Source organism: Suillus subalutaceus, assembly GCF_016647625.1.
Source record: "Suillus subalutaceus strain FC151 chromosome Unknown DFJ58scaffold_3, whole genome shotgun sequence".
Taxonomy (NCBI): domain Eukaryota; kingdom Fungi; phylum Basidiomycota; class Agaricomycetes; order Boletales; family Suillaceae; genus Suillus; species Suillus subalutaceus.
Window position 1 is genome coordinate 720790 of NW_024540252.1, and position 18443 is coordinate 739232.

Sequence of the window (18443 nt, forward strand, 5' to 3'; positions counted from 1 at the left end):
GGACACATCTATCGTTGATTGTATGCACTGACAGCAGCGTTTGGAGATTAGGGTTGTGGTAGTATTGGACATTAATATTTGTCAGTAGCAGTTTGCAGGGAGCACGAGGATTTTATTTGTGGAATGGCTGATGCCAGCGTGAAAAAATAGCGTATTGCACGAATACATTTTTTACTAGCCGCTTTGTTTTGCATATGCACCGGTTTGGTCGTGGATATTAATTTTCAGCCTACTCTCGTATAAGAAATATCGATCACTGCAATACTAGCATCCATTTTACTAAATGCTGTGTAATACAATATGCAAGAGTTCGAGCACGTATAGTACTATCGGATCGCTAGCTTGGACTCGCCATGTGCCCGACCGTGTTTATCATCAAGTGCACATTCCTCCTCGTGCTAACCGCCTCACTCAAATTATATAGATGCGTTTGACCAAGCGTAGCAAATATCGATGACTTGGCCAGTGAGGTGGCTCATTCATGGCGTAGTTCTCAGCCTGGTCACAAGTATGCATGGCCTTAGTCGCACTAGTCTCCCCTATGGTTACGCTCGTACAGCGCATACCCTGGTACATGGGTGCCGTGCTAAATCCTATGTCAGATGCATCGCATCGCATCGGCGTGCAAGACATGCATAAAGGGCGCCATTCGTCTTCATGAGACCCTACAAAGATCTTTCGACTCGCATTATTATTTATTCTTTACAATGCGCATCTCGGCTATTATTATTGTGTCCATTTCAATGATGCTGGGCATCATTGGAGCCAACGCAAATCCCATAGGTAAGCAGAATTATGAACTCCCTCCCTCCCGAGTCTGATGATGACGCAGTAGTAGTTCGTAGTGCTGAGGTTACTATAGCTTCGGGCTTGCCGGCTGCCAAGACGTCAGGGAATGTAGCGGCAAGTGGTCTGCCTGGGTAGCGCTAAAACGGATCGACTGTTTGGAAAGCTTCGCCGGGCGGATCCAGGCTTATCACGAAGTATTTTCCAGGGTGGGAGGTCAGAACGCTGACCTGCATTTAACCCAACTTGACTGTGAATTTGCTGGACCCGCAATAAATCCTCTTGACAGTTATGATACTTGCTATACATAGTTTGCGCCATAATCGATATTTCATATTAATTATAATCCCTACCGAGTACAGCTAGCTTGGAGAAATCAGACATTATCATCAATAGTTCTTATTCCCTTACCTAGTAGTATATGATTACCGCTCTCAGAAAATGCACTTGCTGTAGTTCACCTGTTCTCTTTTGTCGGGAGTGTCTCATGGCCGCAAGAAGAATCGGATCAGTCCTTCTCGCGGAATAGACAGCACTAGATGCCATGTCCAGCAAAGATTCCGGATCCATAAAAGCGGTGAATTCTGCATTGTTGTCAATTGCGATTGGCAACTGGCATCATGCGGCACGGACGTACCTGTACTAGTAGCTTTGCAACGTAGGTTTGATTGTCGAGGTATCAACTCATATCAGGAATTACTTAAATACCAAATTCCATTTGCAACCGTAACTTGAAGCTTTCCTCTGTTTTCCCGTGCTGCGTCAGACATATACAAGAGTTCGAGCACGTACTATCGTCTCGCTATCGGACTGTCATGCCAGTTATGTGCCTCGGCTTATTGTCGAAAGGGCGTGACTATCGCCAATTATGCACACCACAATTTGCGCTGAGTGCCCGTCCAACCCGAGGTGTCCATCAGAGATTAAGTTTGCAAGCATGGTGGAAAAGATTGCTGGCTTGACAACATCAAGATGGATTAAGGTCCGTAGACATGGGCGGTGGCTAGGGGCACCAGTATCATGCGTATGTGCATCAGCATTTAGCTCGTAACCTCGTGTCCCGAAGAACATAAAAGGCGCGACTTGTCTTCAATCAAACCCAGAAATATTTGCTTTCTTCTGCTCCCTCACAATGCGCGTCTCAACTGTTGTTCTTGTATCCGTCGCAATGATGCTGAGCGTCATCGGAGCTACCGCCTCCCCAATCGCTGAAGCCTCCGTCGAGAGTGAGTAGAATTAAATTATGAGCTAGTTCCGGCCCTGATTCTGATTATGACACGGTAGATGTCCAGCGTGAAGTACCGAGAGAACCAGGAAGGGGAGGATATAACAGGGAAGCGAGGGAACCAGGAAGGGGAGGATACAATAGGGAAGCGAGGGAGCCGGGAAGGGGAGGATATAACAGGGAAGCGAGGGAACCAGGAAGGGGAGGATATAATAGGGAGGCGAGGGAACCAGGAAGAGGGGGATATAATAGGGAAGCAAGGGGAAGAGGAGGATACAACAAGGAGTAATTATCTGGGACGAATACTTGAATACCAAATCCCGCTTGGAGGTGCCCGTAACTTTAGTTTTCCCCGTGTTGCGTCAGATAATGTACATTATGTTCTATGGTTCGCTATGAAATTGTGATGTCAGTGATGTGCCTCGGCTTGAGATCGTTGAAAAGGCCTGACCGTGACTATCGCCAGCCACGCACTGCAAGTCGTACTGAGTGCTCGGCCACAAATGAAACTGTTTAAAGGCGTTTGATTAAGTTTTCAAGTATGATGATAACCTGACAACATTAAAATGGATTCAGCCGCAGGAATAGGCGGTGGAGTATCCCGGTCGCCCAGAGTATCTAGGATGCATTGAGCCGTAAGCTTGTAGCGAAAAATATAAAAAGGCGCAATCTGTTTTCAATCGAAGTAAACTCGGAAAAAATTCCCAAGTTCCTACTCCCTCAGAATCACAATGCGTGTCTCAACTGTTGTTCTAGTATCCGTCGTGATGATGCTGAGCATCATCGGAATGCCTTACCGATTGGTGATGCCTTCCTCGAGAGTGAGTGTAATTGAGTTATGAGTTGGTTCCGGCCCCGGGTCTGATGACGACATGGTAGATTTCCCGCCGGGCGTGAAGTTGGTATAGAAGCAAGGATAGGGTGTAGCGTCAAGACATGCGCAAGCACAACAGCTGTGCAGTAATTTCTGATGAGTCGACTAGTCATGAATCAGTCGGACATGCAGGAAACCAAGACGGTACGGCACTGGCAAAGTTCTGAATTCGAAGAGGATGCTACCCAGAATAGCAACTGCGGTGCTTACCTGCGGTTACGTGCAATCCACGAGTAATTGCTGCCCACGCCTGTCCACCGGTATTACACCTCTAGCGGTCCTGGTACAGCTTGTACTGCGGAAAGATTGCTGCAGGGTGCTGCCAGTGAACGCCACTTCCATCATCTTGCCTTCTATCAACTTTGACATTAAAATGAAGTCCAACTATATCTAAGTCGGTCTTCTCGGGAATATTCCGTCGGATAATGGATTACATGATACCTCATTTGTCTTGTACTCTCAGGCTGCCACTGGCACAACATGGCAACGCCCACGAAGTGGTGTGTAGGTACATACACAGCTTAAGCATCGGATTTGTAGTATGTATCGGATATCCAGTCGAGCGATTGGTTGTATCGAATTTTCGAGGGACACAATTGTGATTGTAGCTATGCCAGTGGTGTAATAAGGCTGTGAGGGGCAGTGTGCCCCTAAAGGCACGTGATAGATGATAGATAAGTAGTATAATAGTGAAACACAGAGTGGAGTCGCCCTTGGACAGGCTTGGACACTACTACTCGGCTCACAATTGACCATAACACCCATCGTATCTCGTATGTCTCAACCACCCTTGCCAGACGGCTGGATTCAGGAGTACGACCCTCAGCAGAAGCACCCATTCTGGGTGAGCACCACTGATCTCTCTTATCAGATTGGGCTCTAACCCTTCCTTCTACAGGTTGATACAACGGCAGACCCACCACGAGCAATATGGGTGCACCCCTACGAAGACGAGCAATTCCTTTCTGAGAACCCAGGTATCAAAGCAAAAGTGGAGAAGCTCAGAGCACCGTTGGCAGATCCCCCTCCGTACGAAAAGCGACGCCATTCATTCAGCGCTGGAGAGACGGCTGCCTCACTCCACGCCGATGCCATGTCTTCTGGTAGTGCAGGCTCGCCACCAATTGACGAACATCAAGAGGAGCGAAAGCGCGGGATGTTCGGGAAGTTGAAAGATAAGGCTATTGGTACGAAGGAAGAGCGGGAGGCACACAAGAAACAAAAGGCTGAAGAACGTGCGCGAGACGAGGAGCTGCGTCGTGAGGCACGGAGACGAAATTTAGAGCAACGTGCTGCCTACATGCAGCAAAATGGTGGTTATCCACCGTATGGCTATGGTTACCCAGGCTACTCGGGCGGCGGCTATGGTCCGAGTCAGTATGGCCCACCTGCAGGAGACCCATATGCATACAATGACGGTCGGTATGGAAGAGGAAGTCGGAGAGGAGGATTTGGAGGGGGAATGGCATTACCTTTGTTGGGTGGATTGGCAGGCGGACTTTTACTTGGAGATATGCTTGATGGAGGATTTGGTGGTGGTGGATTTGGCGGTGGTGGATTTGATGGAGGATTTGGTGGTGGCGGTTTCTTCTGATCCTATATACCAGCTTGTCAACGTGAACATTGTAAGACTAATAACATGAACATTCGGAAATGTGGGAAATTGGCTCAATCTAACTACTTTGTATCTTGATATAACGCCGAGGAGAGACTGGGAGAGAGTGTCAGTTAAAGGTAGTTACGCATCTTGAAGAGCAACGTGCACGAGCAAATTTCATGGCTAGGGTGCTGCCTTCATCGCTGACCCCCCACATATGCATTCTTCCTTCTCAAGACCTTGAAGAGCTCCTTCAGTCTTCTGTCCTACCTTCCCTCCATCATATATTGCAGTCCTTTTCACCATTACCACAAGGTACGTTTGACTATTTTCCACTAATATTAATATTTAATCAGCTACAAAAGTCACAACTCGCACTACTACTTTGACCACTGTGCCCCATGCATCATTTGCACTTCGCTTTTCTGACTTGACGGAAATCGAGTCCGCTTGTCGCGAAGATGAGGAACAACGCGCCACACGAACCATTGACTGGATCGGTGACCGTATCAGCAAACGCTGCGCCAAATGGGTAGATGATTTCGAAAAGATGAACGATCGAGATGTTGCAAGAACGCCTTGGTGGGATGAATTGAGACGTTGTGCCGAAGGAGATCACATCCCGGCTAGAGATGAGGGGTGGAACCATCCAATGTCAAGTCAGTAATCCTACTTCACCTTCACCTTTCTATTGCGCCTCACACTCTTGCCGCAGTAATATTAGCAGTCTCTACTACAGCCCCGAATCCGTTGCAAGCAATCACGGCCTTACATTCCCGAACATTAGACTTTCCATCATGGGTAGACGTCACACATCTCATTTACACCCTTATAATTCATCCCAAGAACTCTCCGCTCTCTGACGAAGAGTGCGTATTCACTGCTCACTGCTGTTCTTGTTCCTCATAATATCACATTTCCAGAGCAGGCGCACTCTTCAATGCCGTTAAGAAACAATATGGTCTACACACTTACCTTCTCTCTCTCGAGCTTCCATCCCCTCCGCCACCCCCCGTATCTATTCCAGCACTCGTTCCTCGATTACCGCCACCTACAATTTCCAACGGTTCTGCCGATGCCGTGCGCCCTGAGCTAAAGACTACACAGACGGTCCCATTGAATACTCTCAGGATGTCTGAACAAGATATCCAACAAACAGCCAGATTTGCACGAGAATTCGTCACCATGAACTTGGTTCCATGGATGGAGAAATATGTGATAGAATGGAACGAAACAGTGAGCATCAACAAATTCCCCTCCAAATACCTTACTGAGTCCCTTCACCAGTATTCCTCGAGCCGAAGGCTACCGTCACGCTTGTTCTCATCGACGCGTCGGCTTTTTGGAACTTCTTCTGCAACCCCAGTGCACTCCTCTACACCTCTGCACACACGTTCGAGCACATACACCGCACCTCAGTCCCCACTATCTGGTTCCACCATCCCTCCACCATCCCAGCAACGACGCTTAGCTGAGTTTGCAACAATCCTTGGTGACTTCAAACTAGCAGTTGCTGTTTGGGAATCATTGCGGAAGGAAGGGAAAGGAGGCTCCGTAAGTATCGTATCTTATAATATGCTCCTTCTATCTAACAACTTCGCCGTTAGGATATCCTCCCTTTGCTCATCTCTCCCTCGCCAGCTGTGCAGCTCCACGTCTCTCATGCTTTGAATATCATCTACCCCCAAAGCGCTGAGCTTCATTCACATGCACAATTACGCGCCTTGCTATATGCTGTGCGATGGGAATCGACGCTCACCATTGGCGACTTCCTAAGTGATACCCTCGAGGGCGAGCGATGGCTTGTCTGGGCTGCAGGCAACGTGCGTTTGTTACCATTTGTTTCCCTCGATAAGTGCACCAATTGACTGTGTCAGGATTTAAGGCAGAAGAACCACCAGCAGCCCTCTTGTTAGCTCATGCTGCACTCCTCAGTGTTCGGAAGAATGCAAAACGGCGAGCAGCGCTGTGGTATTTCTTCGCTGCAAATCGCCTGGAGAAATGTGGCATTGTACGTTGTTTCGACTTCGAATGATAGTTTTCACCGATTCCCAAGCGCATTTCCAGAAACCGTTAACTATGTATTTCCTTCGGAGAGCCCATGAATTGTCCCTCTCCCGACCGGAAAAACTCTTATCGCCGTCATTCTGGATGTCCGAAAACAAACAACCATCAGACTTTGAAGGCTTTGATGCTGTCATGTCCGGTATTGAGCATCCGCTTGGTTAGTGTCTTTCGACTGGCGTCTTCTTCTTTCCTTGACATGGTGTATCTCTTAGGAAGATTGCTGTATACCACTGGGGACGTGCCAGGCGCTGTGCGGCACTTTTTGGGTCTCTTGCGGTGGTCTTCAGCATCATCCTTCTCCACTCGCTCAACTCTCCAGTCATACCGTGGACATCACGACGGATCCGAGCAACTCGGACAAGGTGTTTTTGGAGGACTTCCAGGTTGCTATTTCGGTAATGTACCTCTTTCCGTCACCTTTACAGTCCCCTGATACCATTTACCAGCACTTGAAGTCGATATCTGGGGAGCAAGCACGCCTTGAGGATGTTAAGCTGCCGCTTCGTTTCGTTGTCCCATCGCAAACCTGCGTTCGTTTAGCTCGAGACTCTGTCGAGGGCGAACAGTCCGAGTGGGAGACTCGTGAAGAGATTTGGTCGTCCTTCTGGAAGCATCGAGGCAAGGAGAAGCTTGAACGAAGTGGAAATGCTGCTGTAGAAGGTAATTTTCCTGATCACCATGCGCTCTGGCTTCTTGGGCTCATTTCTCGTGCAGAGGCATTCTGGGTTGATATCACCCTGTGCAATCCCCTCGATACAGAGGTCACTTTGGCTAATCCAACGGTGATAGTCGAATCGTCTTCGGAGACGCTGCCTGGATTCGAGATAACATCACAATTGAGACTGTTGAGGATACTATCCTCTCTGCCAACGAATCGCGCACAGTTAGTGGTACCAGTCAGTTTCTTCCTGCTTTAGCTGACCGTAACGCAATTCAGATCTCCATCGCCATTAAGGCTTCCAAACCAGCATCACTGGTTATCACAGGCGTCGCTTATGACTTCCTGGGTCTCCTTCCAACGGTGGAATCGCTAGCACGCCGCGGTCGCAGGCTACAGGATACACCTCAGCAGAGACAGACAATCACATACGCGGCCTGACGAGCTCTTGAAGCTCGATGTAGAAGAGGCCAGCCAAGAGCTCGCGGTGGCGTTTGTGGACGATGGACCGCTTGTGCTTGCTGAAGGAGAGTGTAAGTGGATGAAGCTGTTGATATCGAATGCTGGTTCGAGGGATATTGGTGAGGTGTGGGTTGTGCCTGGTGCTGAGGACCAAATCTGGATCGAACCTTTGGGTAGTGGGGAAGGTATGTTTGATTACCGGCTTATTGCGTTCGTAGGTGCTCATGCTGAGCTAGGTTCAGCTACGGGCATGGCATGGAAAACATGGCAGTCCGATAATAAGATTGTTCCACCAACTCCATACAGTATACCACTCACAGAGAAACTCGTGACGTCTGGGAGCACCGAAGTCACGGTTGTTTTACATGCAGGTTGCAAGCGGAAACAGGACTTGTCGCTCCTCTTCATTTATCGCGAGGTGAGTCGACTACGACATCCTCATTCTGCTCTTGTTGTGCTGAGATGTTTGATACAGGCACAAGGCAGCCCGTTCCATTGCACGCGTGTCACAAGGAGTTATGAGGTCGTCCAATGCCTTCAGATCTCTACTGCCTCGCACCCGAGTCACTCGCTAGATCATTCGTTCTCGTTAAGCCTGGACCTCACTAACATCTTATCTTCGAGTAATGTGGAGATCAACCAAGTGACAACGATCAGCGCTAGTTGGTCATGTTCTCCCCTCGCTGAACTCCGGCCGTAAGTGCAACCAAATGTTCGTGTTCGTGTCTTTGATCGCATTCTAGTGAGCCTTTGCGTCCGTCTCAATCAGCGCGTATATCGTTTGGCGCCACCTCCACCGGCGATTGTACGAGTGTGAATGCAGTCTCAGCATTCGTCTCGAGGAAACTGAGCAACGTGCTGCATGGTCAAGTTCTCGCGCCTGACGACCCCCCACCGCTGGAGCTCCTCTGCGGACATGTCTCCCAGGTACAGATCTCCCTCACTTTTCCCCAGATTATCACTCATCGGCCCCCTACAGACATTTGCCTACGAACCGTTCGTCGCCCACTTCATCATGAACTGCACAGCGGATAGCCGTCTCTCGCTCGCTCGCTCAATCGCACCCACGAATACCCACATCATCTCATCCTAGCATCTTCCCACTGTACAACCCCCTCTCTGTAGATTTCGTCGTGTTCTGGAAGATTCCTTCTGAGCAGCGTTCCGGTCATATCCTTGTTTCTGATATTACTCTTGGTGCAAGTCATGCTGCACTTCGAGGAGTGCTCGAGGGTGTGGAGAGCGCCAAAGTCAAGCGGAGCATGTATGCTGAGACACAACGGGAGAAAGTGGAGATGCTGCAAGCTATCCGGGATAGCGAGTGGAACGCTGAGATGAACCCGATTGTTGTGATCGTGAAGGATGGTTTGGTGATAGAGCATGATTTCAGCCAGGGGTGAGTGGTCCTTCTTCACATCCAGCAACGGATTGTTGAGCAGCTGTTGAAGCAGGGTTTGCTTGACTCATGTGGAGTTTACGATTCGTAACCATTCCTTGTCCCATCCGTCGCGCTTTGTTCTTAGACTTGACCATTGTCAACAATCATCGTCGTGAGTGATTCCTCCCCCACAGTGTATTATCAACTGACAGCGTCTGTAGACATCATCTCCCTGCACCATATTGTGGCCGGACGACCTTCAGGGGACTTCTGGAGCCGTTGCAGACAACATCTGTCCTCGCCCAGTTGTGCGCTACTTGTCCAGGAACGTACGCACTGTCAGGCTGGCGGTTGGAGACTGAGGTAGGCGAACCTGGCACAGAGGATGGGTTATGGCAAGTAAGACACCGTTACGAGCAAAGGGCGGCTGCGGACAATTCTTCATCAATCGTTATATCGGATCTCTCGTGACCATAATATATGCATAGGGAATATATTACGGATATAACCAAACAGTGTAAGTATGACTGACATGCGCGTGTATACAAGATAAGGTGATCAAGGTTTTGCTTCCGTGGCCGTTCTCGCTCTCTCTCGCTCCCGTTCCTCAGCTTCCTTCCTCGCCGCGGCGAGTCTCATTTTCTTCACTTTGATGTTCATGAAGGTCTGCGCAGTGATGTTGTCAGCCTACATCAAATGACTGAATGAGCCAGGAAAACTTACGCCAACCATGAACTGGATCGTGTTGAAGAAAGGCACCCACAGCTGTTTGGTCGTCAGTGTCAAGTAATTGTGCACATGGTCGGAGGTCATACTTCGACGGGAATGAACTGCTGTGCAATGGTCATGGACAATGGGGAAACTACCCATGATACCTACAGGATGTACTAGTAGTAAGAACACCGCCTGAAGGGATGAACACTCCTGCTTACTCGGAGGACGGAGAAGAAGCCAGCCTTTACGGTACGGATGACCTCGTCAACGGATTTGGCACCATTAATGACAGCCATAGAAGCCAAGAACACTGTATATGAGCCTTAGCGCCAAAATAAACAAAACGAGTGAAGACTGCGCACCAGCCGCGTTTATTGGCGAAATCAGCAGATTGCTCGCAAGGAGCTGCCCCAGCCTAGCCTTGAGCCCTGTCTTCCCGGCAAAAGCTTTCTGCAGCGTGCCGACGAGGAGATGACCCATAGGAGCAGACACGAAGAACCCGTACAAAGCCATCTTGATGGCCTTGGAGTCAACACGTGCGCGTGCAAGGGCTTTCGTCAAGGGGGCCGCATCTTTTGGGATTTGAGGTGGCGGGAGACCAGCTGCGTTCGAGCCAATGACTTCCTGGAGGAAACAAAACATGCCTGCATGAACATGCATCCGACACGTTGAGCGTCATACGTGATTGCTGGATTGATGGAAGCTTACCGGTCGTCATTGCCTTGGTGCGCAGTGGGTTTGTCGACAGCTGCGCGAGGTACCGCGCCAGCAGTGGGTGCATGGGGGCTTTGCCTGCGCTCATGGTGGTCGCGATGAAGATTTGCAGATGTAAGCTAGCAGTGAGGCGGTTAATGCTGCACTTGAATAAAGCAGCCGGTTACCGGATGTGGAGACTATGATTCCAGGCACCAGCCCCGACTTATTTATTGCTAGCATGTTTTGTGTCCATCGAATTAAGTTAACGCAAGCTAGTCTTTTTATTTCATTTTGCGTCGAATGACTGCTAATCTTACTGTCAATGCATGATTTTCTTCGGCTCGTTAGATCTGACTCGCAGTCTTAGCCTTATGGATGGTGATCTTAGCCAAGTGGTTACCGTAGTCGAAATCTATTTGTCTTGGACTTCACAGGTTCTAAACCTGCTGACGACAAGCTTTTTTTTCACCTTGACATTCACTATATGGATGGGGGTTCTTAGCTGGTCTTAATCAAAAGACAGTGCAGGTTCAAAACCTGCCAACAGCTTTTTTCCCTACGAGAACACGCCTTGAAGATTCACTTATGAATGATTTCCTCGGAGGATCATCTCAACTTTGTGCACGAGTCGGGGAATCACTGACATTAGACCTCATGCGAATGCATCTTCTGAATGCGAGTCACACACGATATATGTCCAGAAAAGCGTATATAGCGAGCAACAAAAGTGGTATGGATCTATAGTAAAGTATATACTATTATCAGTCTAAGAGTATTAAAATGTAGATATCGCTATTGCGATCCCTGACTAACTCTTTTTAACCCTGTAAGCTTCGTTAGCTTCCTTCCACTCCCAAGAAGTATGCGAACACCTACCAGGCTTTCACGTAGTCAGCGAACGATACCATGCAAATTGTTTGCCAGATGCCCAGGCCTATCCGGGGTGTGACACCACGGTAGAGACCTTTGATACCGTTCTCCTTGTAAATGAAGCCGAGGGTGTTGAGAATAGTCAGTTTTGCTGGGCGGTTAGCATTTGCAGTCGTCTTTGCCATCGATTGCATCTGTCACGTGAAAATATTGGGTGAAATCAGCGTAGTCCACTCAATCATGGTGTTACACTGACCTCAACCCGGACAACCTCTATAGGCTGATTCCATGTAGCCAGTGCACCACCGATGGAAGAAGCCAAGATCTTGTCCATGGCACCCAGACTGTCTTTTTCACCCTTGCCGCGCACATTCCGGATCATAGTTTCAGCAAGACGAGCAAAACCCATGCTGCACAGAGTATCAGCTGAAAGTACGACATTTCATGTGAATATCACAGACCGAGAGCCCCAGTTGGTGCATTGTCGCACAGCAACAGCATTGACCCCCTTGTTGATGCCTTTGATACCTTCGCGGCGGTAAATGTCCATGAACACCTGGAATGTTGACCGTTCGACACCGACAGCAGCCTCTTTGTGTCGCGTAATCTCAACAGTCTTCATACACGTCGTGAATCCTGTAGGAGATATTAGTATGACATTCGTGATCATCGCGTGAAAATCAGTCCCGAAAGATGGTTAATTGAAAGCAACACAGTATTATGAACTAGCCTCAATAGATAAAAGTATGCATCATGTATGAAGAAAACAATGCAAGCATCTGCGTGAAGACTTACCCATAGTTGCATAAGCCTGGGCGATACCACCACCCATACCACCCAAGAGACCAGCAGTAGCAGGGCTGACACCCATACCAACGCCAGCAGTCTCGATTTCAGAAGCAGTGAAAAGAAGCACACCGCCCTTGGTGGAGGCTTCAATCCAGGCCTATTAATTAAATCAGCATGGATCAAATGCCTAGACGTTCACAAGGTAACCACTGACCCATGGAATCAAACCTTGATACATCCCAGCGACACCACCGCGAGCCCAGACCGCCTTGGTAGCCTGGACCATAGTCTGTGACCGGTTAGCGGCCATTTGGGTCTTGAGGACTTCCAAGGGTTGACCAAGGGTGGTGACCTAAAGATAGGTCCGTCAAATTTACTTAACACCGCGAACACGTCTCCCTCGACTTGCCTCCTTCAAGGCGGAGATAAGTCAGTAAAAATCACCCTGCCGAAATGAGAGCGAACGCACAAACTATGTGATATGAAGGACGCATCACGACGCGTACATTAGCTGATAATCAGTAGCGAGTGCAAAGACATACCATGTTCATGATAGCACCTAGGAGAATCCATATTGTTCAGCATGTTTCATAAAACGAAATCACGTAGACGCGCTCACCGACAGCAATGTTAGACCAGTTGATGCCTTTCTGGCCAGGTTCCCTTTGAATTGCCATCGTGTGCTCGTCGTCGCAGGAAGTGACCGGGTAGAAAAGAGAAGGTGAGAGAGGTAAAGAAAGATAACGTTAAAGTCGATGCGAATAAAAGGTTGGATGTTAACCGTACATCCCAAATGGGACCACTCAATGCAGAAGCGACGTTCACAAAATAACCCAAAAATGGTCAATTTCAGAGTAACATATATCAATTTGTTATTACAGCGCAATGAGACGCAGATGTCGTTCCACATCTCCAGGGGTCTAAGCAGCGGGCACGGTCGGAGCGCTCTACATCGTACGTTCGTCGGAGATTTTAGGCACAGTAAATTGCTCCGACTCACGTAAATATTGTGCTCTACCCGAGGAACAACCGGAGCGAACACGAGTGAGAAAGTCGGCAATATGTAAGGAGCTCCATTCTAACGACGCAGGATTTACATTGTTACAGTCGCATTAGAGAAAGTCTTCCAGATATGTGCAATCATTAACCATAGGTGGGTATGTAGTGAAAAGGAGGTTGATGCTAGACTGAGACATCTGACAGTGATAAGAGTGATAGGTAAGAATGTGCGGGCCGAGTCTGTGATATTACGAATAGAGAGGGGGCAAGGAAAGGAAGGACAAGTCGACAATGATGCCAACAGAGCAGGATACCACCCGTAGACATAGCCCGACCACGAGGAGGGGGGATGGAGGCTGCGCGGAATCCATGAGGCTAGTGAATCGTGACGCCGGGGGTTGGTGATCGAGCCTTCATGCATTAGATGTGCCGCTTAGTTGTTCGAGGTCTGCCTTTAATCTGCGGGAGAAACGTGCCATGGTATGAGTGCAAGTTAATAAATGAGATCCAAAGATAATCATCCGCAGGACAAGTAACGAAAGGTATCATAGATTATAGTAAAAGTAAAGTGGCCATCACCGAGAAAAGTCAGAACAATCAAATAAAGTCGAAAATCACGGCCAGCGCGATCACTACTCCAAATACACTTTGAAGTCCAAAGACCTTGACATACCGAGTGATAGAGTCTTGGCTCTCTTCTTGTTCTTGCTCAAGATACTGGATCTCCATCGATTTGCGTGCGATGTCTTGGTGGACCTCGTCCAGCTTGTTCTGGAGTCCGTCAATTTCATTCCTGAGATCCCTGGCGATGCGCTCATGGTCAGCCACTACGTCTTGCATTTTCATGTTATGCGCCTCGTGCACTCTCTGGAGCTCCTCCCTGGTGACCATAGTCAAGGACGGGGACATTGCCCCGTTGTTTCTCGGTGCAGCCGCAGCCTCAGTAGCAATCTGTGCCTGGAGCGTAGCAATCTCTCCCTCCAAGTCGGAAAGTTTAAGCGACAGCTCTGATTTCTGCGCCGCAAGCCTGCCGATCTCCTCTTCATGAGTAGCACGGAGGCTCATGACGTCTTCGACACGTCCACGAGCCGCTTCCTCGAGCTCTTTGGTGTGATTAGAAGTCATTTCTGAAAGCGATTCCTTTGTGACGGCAAGAACGTCATTGAGCATGACATTTTCATCACGGAAGTTGGCAAGTTCTTTCGTCAGGCGATCGATCTCGGACGCCTGGTCAGCAGAGGCAGAGGCGGCGACGAATGCCGCCCGGGCATCCTCAAGCTGCGCTTTGAGGCTTTCCGTGTCAGACCGCGAGGACTCTAGCGCTGCCTTGGCTTTGGCGAGATCGTCTTGCGTAGCACGTAGCTCGAGGCTCTGATTACTCAATTTCTTCTCCAGTTCGCCGACCTGCGACACAAGAACGTCATCATGGTCTGCTTTCAGTCCATCCACCGTCGACTGGTGGGCAGCACGGAGTTGTTCGATCGTCGCTTGTGATTCAACACGGAGCGCTTGAAGGTCTTCGGCATGCACATCTGCAGCTTCATTCTGATGCAGCGGCAGGATTAGTGCAAGTTGTGACACAGTAACATATATTATACATGCCTTGGCGCGCTCAAATGCCTCTTGCAAGAGCAAATCGTGCTCGGCCTTGACAGCGTCAACTTTAGCATTGTAGTGTGCTTCTTGACTCTATATCACCCATGAGAAAATGATATCAGAGACGTTAAGCATGAACTTGCCTCCAGCTCGACAGTGATTCTCTTGATCTCCTCCGAAAGTTCAAGATGCTTCGAGAAAAATTCACTTTCGGTCTCCTCAATCTGACGCTCGTGCTCCTCAGCGGTATTTTGAGCTTCGATCTTCGTCTGCTCATGAGCTGCATGAGCAGCAGCGAACTCTTCCCGCAATGCCGCAAGGTCGGCGACAACATCGGAGAGCTCATCGTTGGCGGCCTGCAGCTCGTCACTATGAGCTCCCTTGACCTCAGCTAACTGTTCAGCGTGTTGCCCTTCTCTGACTTTAGATGCAGCAAGAGCACTCTGAGTGGCCGCAGCGGCATGGACCAGTTCCTCCTCCAGCCTTTGGAAGCGGTCAAGTACCTTGGCATGCTCGTCCTCTGCTTGCTCTTGACTCTCCTTCAACTCCAAAATCTCGACCTCCAGTTCTGAAAGCTTGTTCACGTTTTCCTCGCGCTCTGCCTTGAGTTGCCTGACCTGGGCTTCGAGAGCGTCTGCATCAGCGGCTCGCTCCTGGGCTTCACTCGACCTGACGTGGAGATCTTGAATTGTAGAAGCGTGAGAGGCCTTCAACGTTTCCAATTCCGCGCTGATAGTTTCGTAGTCGGTCCTTGCCCTAAGAACAGCCTCGCGCTCGCTTTGAGCTGCTGCTGCCGCTTCGGAAGAAGATTTCTCACTTGAGGCGCGTAGAGTCTCAAGGTTCTCGCGAGCCGCAGCCACTTCAGCTGTGAGAGATTGTACTTGGTTTTGGAGGTTGTAAACGACACTGGTGTGGTTAAATGATGCTAACTTTGCCGCATCAAGCTGAAAGAAGATGTCAGAGACAATTTGGATAGTTGAAAATAATCCACCTACTTCTCGCTTCATGGACTCGAGGAGAACAAGAACCCGCGAATGTTCAGCGCGATCTTGTTGCAAAGCGGCGTTGAGTACTTGCAGGTCCGACACTGCAGCAGCCCTTTCTTGCTGCAGCAACAGAAATGAAGATTGACTTGCCACAGCATCTGCACGAGCCGCATCCAGAGTCGCTGAAAGGTCAGCAACTGCCTGCGTTTTTACTGAAAGCGCATCCATTGCCTCTTTGAGCTAAGAGAAACCGTCAGCAATAAGCTGAAACCAAACGTAAATACCTCACTTTCTGTTGCATCTCCTCCAGAGGTTTTCCATCGTTAACTTCTCGAATGGATGAAATTGAACTAGCCTGCCGGGCAGGGGCCACCGCCGAAGAGTTTCCCTTCATGGATGATGATGAAGGTGTTCTCCTCACAACGTCTGATATTGAAGTACGAGGACGAGAGGCAGCGGCATTGGACCTCAACGATGCAACAGAACTAGAAGGAGAAACGACAGAAGAGCGCGAAGGTGCGCTGGCTTCTGCTGGAGGAGGTTTGGAAGACATGGAACCTGTCAGGGACGATAATAAAGTACCCCTCGACTTTGGTGGCGGAGGGTTGCCCGTAGCAGATGGCGCCCTTGGAGGGAGCACGGATGATCGTCGGGGTGGGGGAGCGGGAGGGCTTCTGGAAGACGCCATTGTTGGCGCTGTCTTTACTGGCGAATTGGCAGAGGAAGTGCTGATAGATTTCCTCAAAGATGAGGGAGCAGAAGGGGCGGTTTTCGAAAGAGTGAGAGGAGTTGCAGTAGGAACCTTGCTCCCAGGGCTTAGTTTCGTAGCACCAGATCCAAACGTGCCAGAATTCAATATCTTTTGCGCACATGGCTAAGATGAATTGTATCAGACTGAGGTGAGGCAAACACACCTTCTTCACGGTTGGCGTAGGCGGTGCAGATTTTGTCGGAACAGCTTTAGCGGATATGACTGGTTTGTCCTTCCCTACTTTCACAACGACCTTGGGAGCAGTAAGCTTCTTAGTCACCTCCGGCTTTGTGGCAGGTGCAGCATCCTTAAGCGTGTCGCCGGGCTGCGTGGCTTCCTGCATGACTATTTGATCAATCACATCATCCACCGCACCATCACCAGGCGGGCCAACTTCATCCTGTGTGACTGGATCTGGGTCTACCACGACAAACGCCTCATGTTCACCATGAGGTTCAGGAGACACGCCATCCTCGGCAACAAAGTCAACGGCAGTTTCGAGGTCGGTGGTTTTGGGAAAGTTCTCTATGTCGGCCATAATCACTTATAAAGATAATGGCGGGGCTGATAGAAGACGTGTTGGGACCGGAATTCGAACAGTCAAGTAAATGCAGAAGACAAAACCAGAAAATCTAACATTGCCGATCACGGGACGCGCCCAGCTTACCGCCGCCGCGCCGGCCGTCACCGAACTGACCGTTTTTTGTATGTAAATCGGCGGGTAGGGGCCACATCATCATATTGTCAAAGCCTGCGGACAAGGTCTACATCTACATCTAGAGCATACACCAAACTATTTGAGGTCAGCATACAAATTCAAAGCATTCAAGGCTGGTTCATCGAGGGAACTATGATTATAGCTCAGGACAGAGACCTTATCAACGTCTTTAAATTCCCTTGGCACAATTTTTTTAAAAAAATGCACTTACTCCTCCAGGTTCCACGTTGAAACGAGTTCCTGATGCTCAGACTTGAACACAAGTTATTGCAAACAACAGTCAGTTGTATCGTACCTAAAGCGAGTCCGAATCTTATCCATCGGGAAATGAGGACACGATTGAAGTGGCCATGAGCAATAATTAATACGTCGCGTGTTCCCTTGCCCTCTTCAAAATATTGTCTGTGGTACTCTCGAACCTGCCAGAAATCAGATATGCAGAGTATGCAACTAAAGCGCCGACCTTGGCGATCACACAATCAACGCGGTCGCACATCTCCTGAGCACTCTCGCCTCCGGGACAGCTAAATTGGTTAACGAGTCGATCGGGAATCATTGAGTGAGACCTGTGTGGTGACTTACCCATCTCTCCAAATTTCCCACTTAGGGTCTATGGCAAGAATTTCATGCTTGAACAAGCCTTCGTACTTCCCATAGTCCCATTCTCTAACGGACTCGTCAATGATGTGATCCGGGACCTTGGGCAAATGTTCGAATAACAAGTGGAATGTTCTGTGGGCTCGCTGACGGGGAGATACAAGGGCAACACAGAGATTCTGTGGATCAATAGGTCCTGCAAAAGCAGAAGTAGCATTGATCAGACGACCAATGTAAACGAGGTGTATGATACTAACTGCCTTCACCGACCAAGATGTGTGCTTTGGACTTGATTTGTTCCTCTCCACGGACTGTCAGAGGAATGTCGCTTGTTCCAGTCTAACAAATATGTATTCATATATCGAAACGAGAGCGTCTCTAGTACTTACGTGCCGTCTATCGCAAAAGTATCAGCCACGACTACACCCCTTAAGGACCCAATAACCTTACCCATTCAAGGACCATTCTGTTTCGCCTTCGGAGGAGATCAACATCATCTCCTGCTTAGCACAAAAGATCAATGATAATCTGCGTACCATGACGAATAATAAATAATCTTGGTGTTGGAGGGGTCATGATGCTAATAGATGATGGTTATCACTATCAGTGAGAGCCGAATAATTTATACTGTTGAAGAACTGTGGGTAAAAGGAGACTATTCTAAATTGGTTCCGCTTATG

General features: G+C 49.0%; 6 protein-coding genes across 6 annotated transcripts; 2 read left to right on the top strand and 4 right to left on the bottom strand.

Moving 5' to 3' along the window:
• The first annotated feature begins 3591 nt into the window (after window positions 1-3591).
• Window positions 3592-4551, top strand: DFJ58DRAFT_903293 (uncharacterized protein). Its single transcript, XM_041394853.1, has 2 exons — window positions 3592-3729; window positions 3784-4551. The coding sequence occupies exons 1-2, from the start codon at window positions 3661-3663 to the stop codon at window positions 4477-4479; spliced, it is 765 nt and encodes a 254-aa protein (XP_041250671.1). The 5' UTR covers window positions 3592-3660; the 3' UTR covers window positions 4480-4551.
• Window positions 4552-4661: 110 nt separating this feature from the next.
• DFJ58DRAFT_713062 (ER-golgi trafficking TRAPP I complex 85 kDa subunit-domain-containing protein) lies at window positions 4662-9518 on the top strand (the record flags this gene model as incomplete). The annotated part of the gene is made up of 19 exons (XM_041383903.1): window positions 4662-4797; window positions 4848-5141; window positions 5198-5351; window positions 5406-6036; window positions 6090-6305; window positions 6368-6493; window positions 6550-6706; window positions 6762-6799; window positions 6837-6944; window positions 6996-7209; window positions 7264-7445; window positions 7487-7592; window positions 7624-7854; window positions 7888-8087; window positions 8145-8365; window positions 8413-8596; window positions 8698-9065; window positions 9121-9219; window positions 9242-9518. 19 exons carry the CDS (start codon window positions 4662-4664, stop codon window positions 9516-9518), a joined length of 3942 nt encoding a protein of 1313 aa, XP_041250672.1.
• Window positions 9516-10729, bottom strand: DFJ58DRAFT_757085 (uncharacterized protein). Its single transcript, XM_041388172.1, has 6 exons — window positions 10470-10729; window positions 10124-10405; window positions 9980-10071; window positions 9863-9922; window positions 9771-9812; window positions 9516-9713 (listed from the first exon to the last, which is right to left on the bottom strand). The coding sequence occupies exons 1-6, from the start codon at window positions 10561-10563 to the stop codon at window positions 9606-9608; spliced, it is 678 nt and encodes a 225-aa protein (XP_041250673.1). The 5' UTR covers window positions 10564-10729; the 3' UTR covers window positions 9516-9605.
• Window positions 10730-11081: 352 nt separating this feature from the next.
• DFJ58DRAFT_757088 (mitochondrial carrier) lies at window positions 11082-12883 on the bottom strand. The gene is made up of 8 exons (XM_041388173.1): window positions 12736-12883; window positions 12659-12675; window positions 12331-12468; window positions 12123-12273; window positions 11789-11963; window positions 11584-11737; window positions 11334-11521; window positions 11082-11281 (listed from the first exon to the last, which is right to left on the bottom strand). Exons 1-8 carry the CDS (start codon window positions 12791-12793, stop codon window positions 11266-11268), a joined length of 897 nt encoding a protein of 298 aa, XP_041250674.1. The 5' UTR covers window positions 12794-12883; the 3' UTR covers window positions 11082-11265.
• An 813-nt stretch (window positions 12884-13696) lies between these two features.
• DFJ58DRAFT_757091 (uncharacterized protein) lies at window positions 13697-17058 on the bottom strand. The gene is made up of 6 exons (XM_041388174.1): window positions 16612-17058; window positions 15987-16556; window positions 15707-15937; window positions 14855-15655; window positions 14718-14804; window positions 13697-14660 (listed from the first exon to the last, which is right to left on the bottom strand). Exons 1-6 carry the CDS (start codon window positions 16984-16986, stop codon window positions 13713-13715), a joined length of 3012 nt encoding a protein of 1003 aa, XP_041250675.1. The 5' UTR covers window positions 16987-17058; the 3' UTR covers window positions 13697-13712.
• A 183-nt stretch (window positions 17059-17241) lies between these two features.
• On the bottom strand, window positions 17242-18339 carry DFJ58DRAFT_650177 (histidine phosphatase superfamily; the record flags this gene model as incomplete). Its single annotated transcript, XM_041381563.1, has 9 exons — window positions 17242-17322; window positions 17378-17406; window positions 17462-17585; window positions 17630-17690; window positions 17749-17959; window positions 18021-18102; window positions 18153-18159; window positions 18214-18238; window positions 18300-18339. The coding sequence occupies 9 exons, from the start codon at window positions 18337-18339 to the stop codon at window positions 17242-17244; spliced, it is 660 nt and encodes a 219-aa protein (XP_041250676.1).
• Between the last annotated feature and the right edge of the window lie 104 nt (window positions 18340-18443).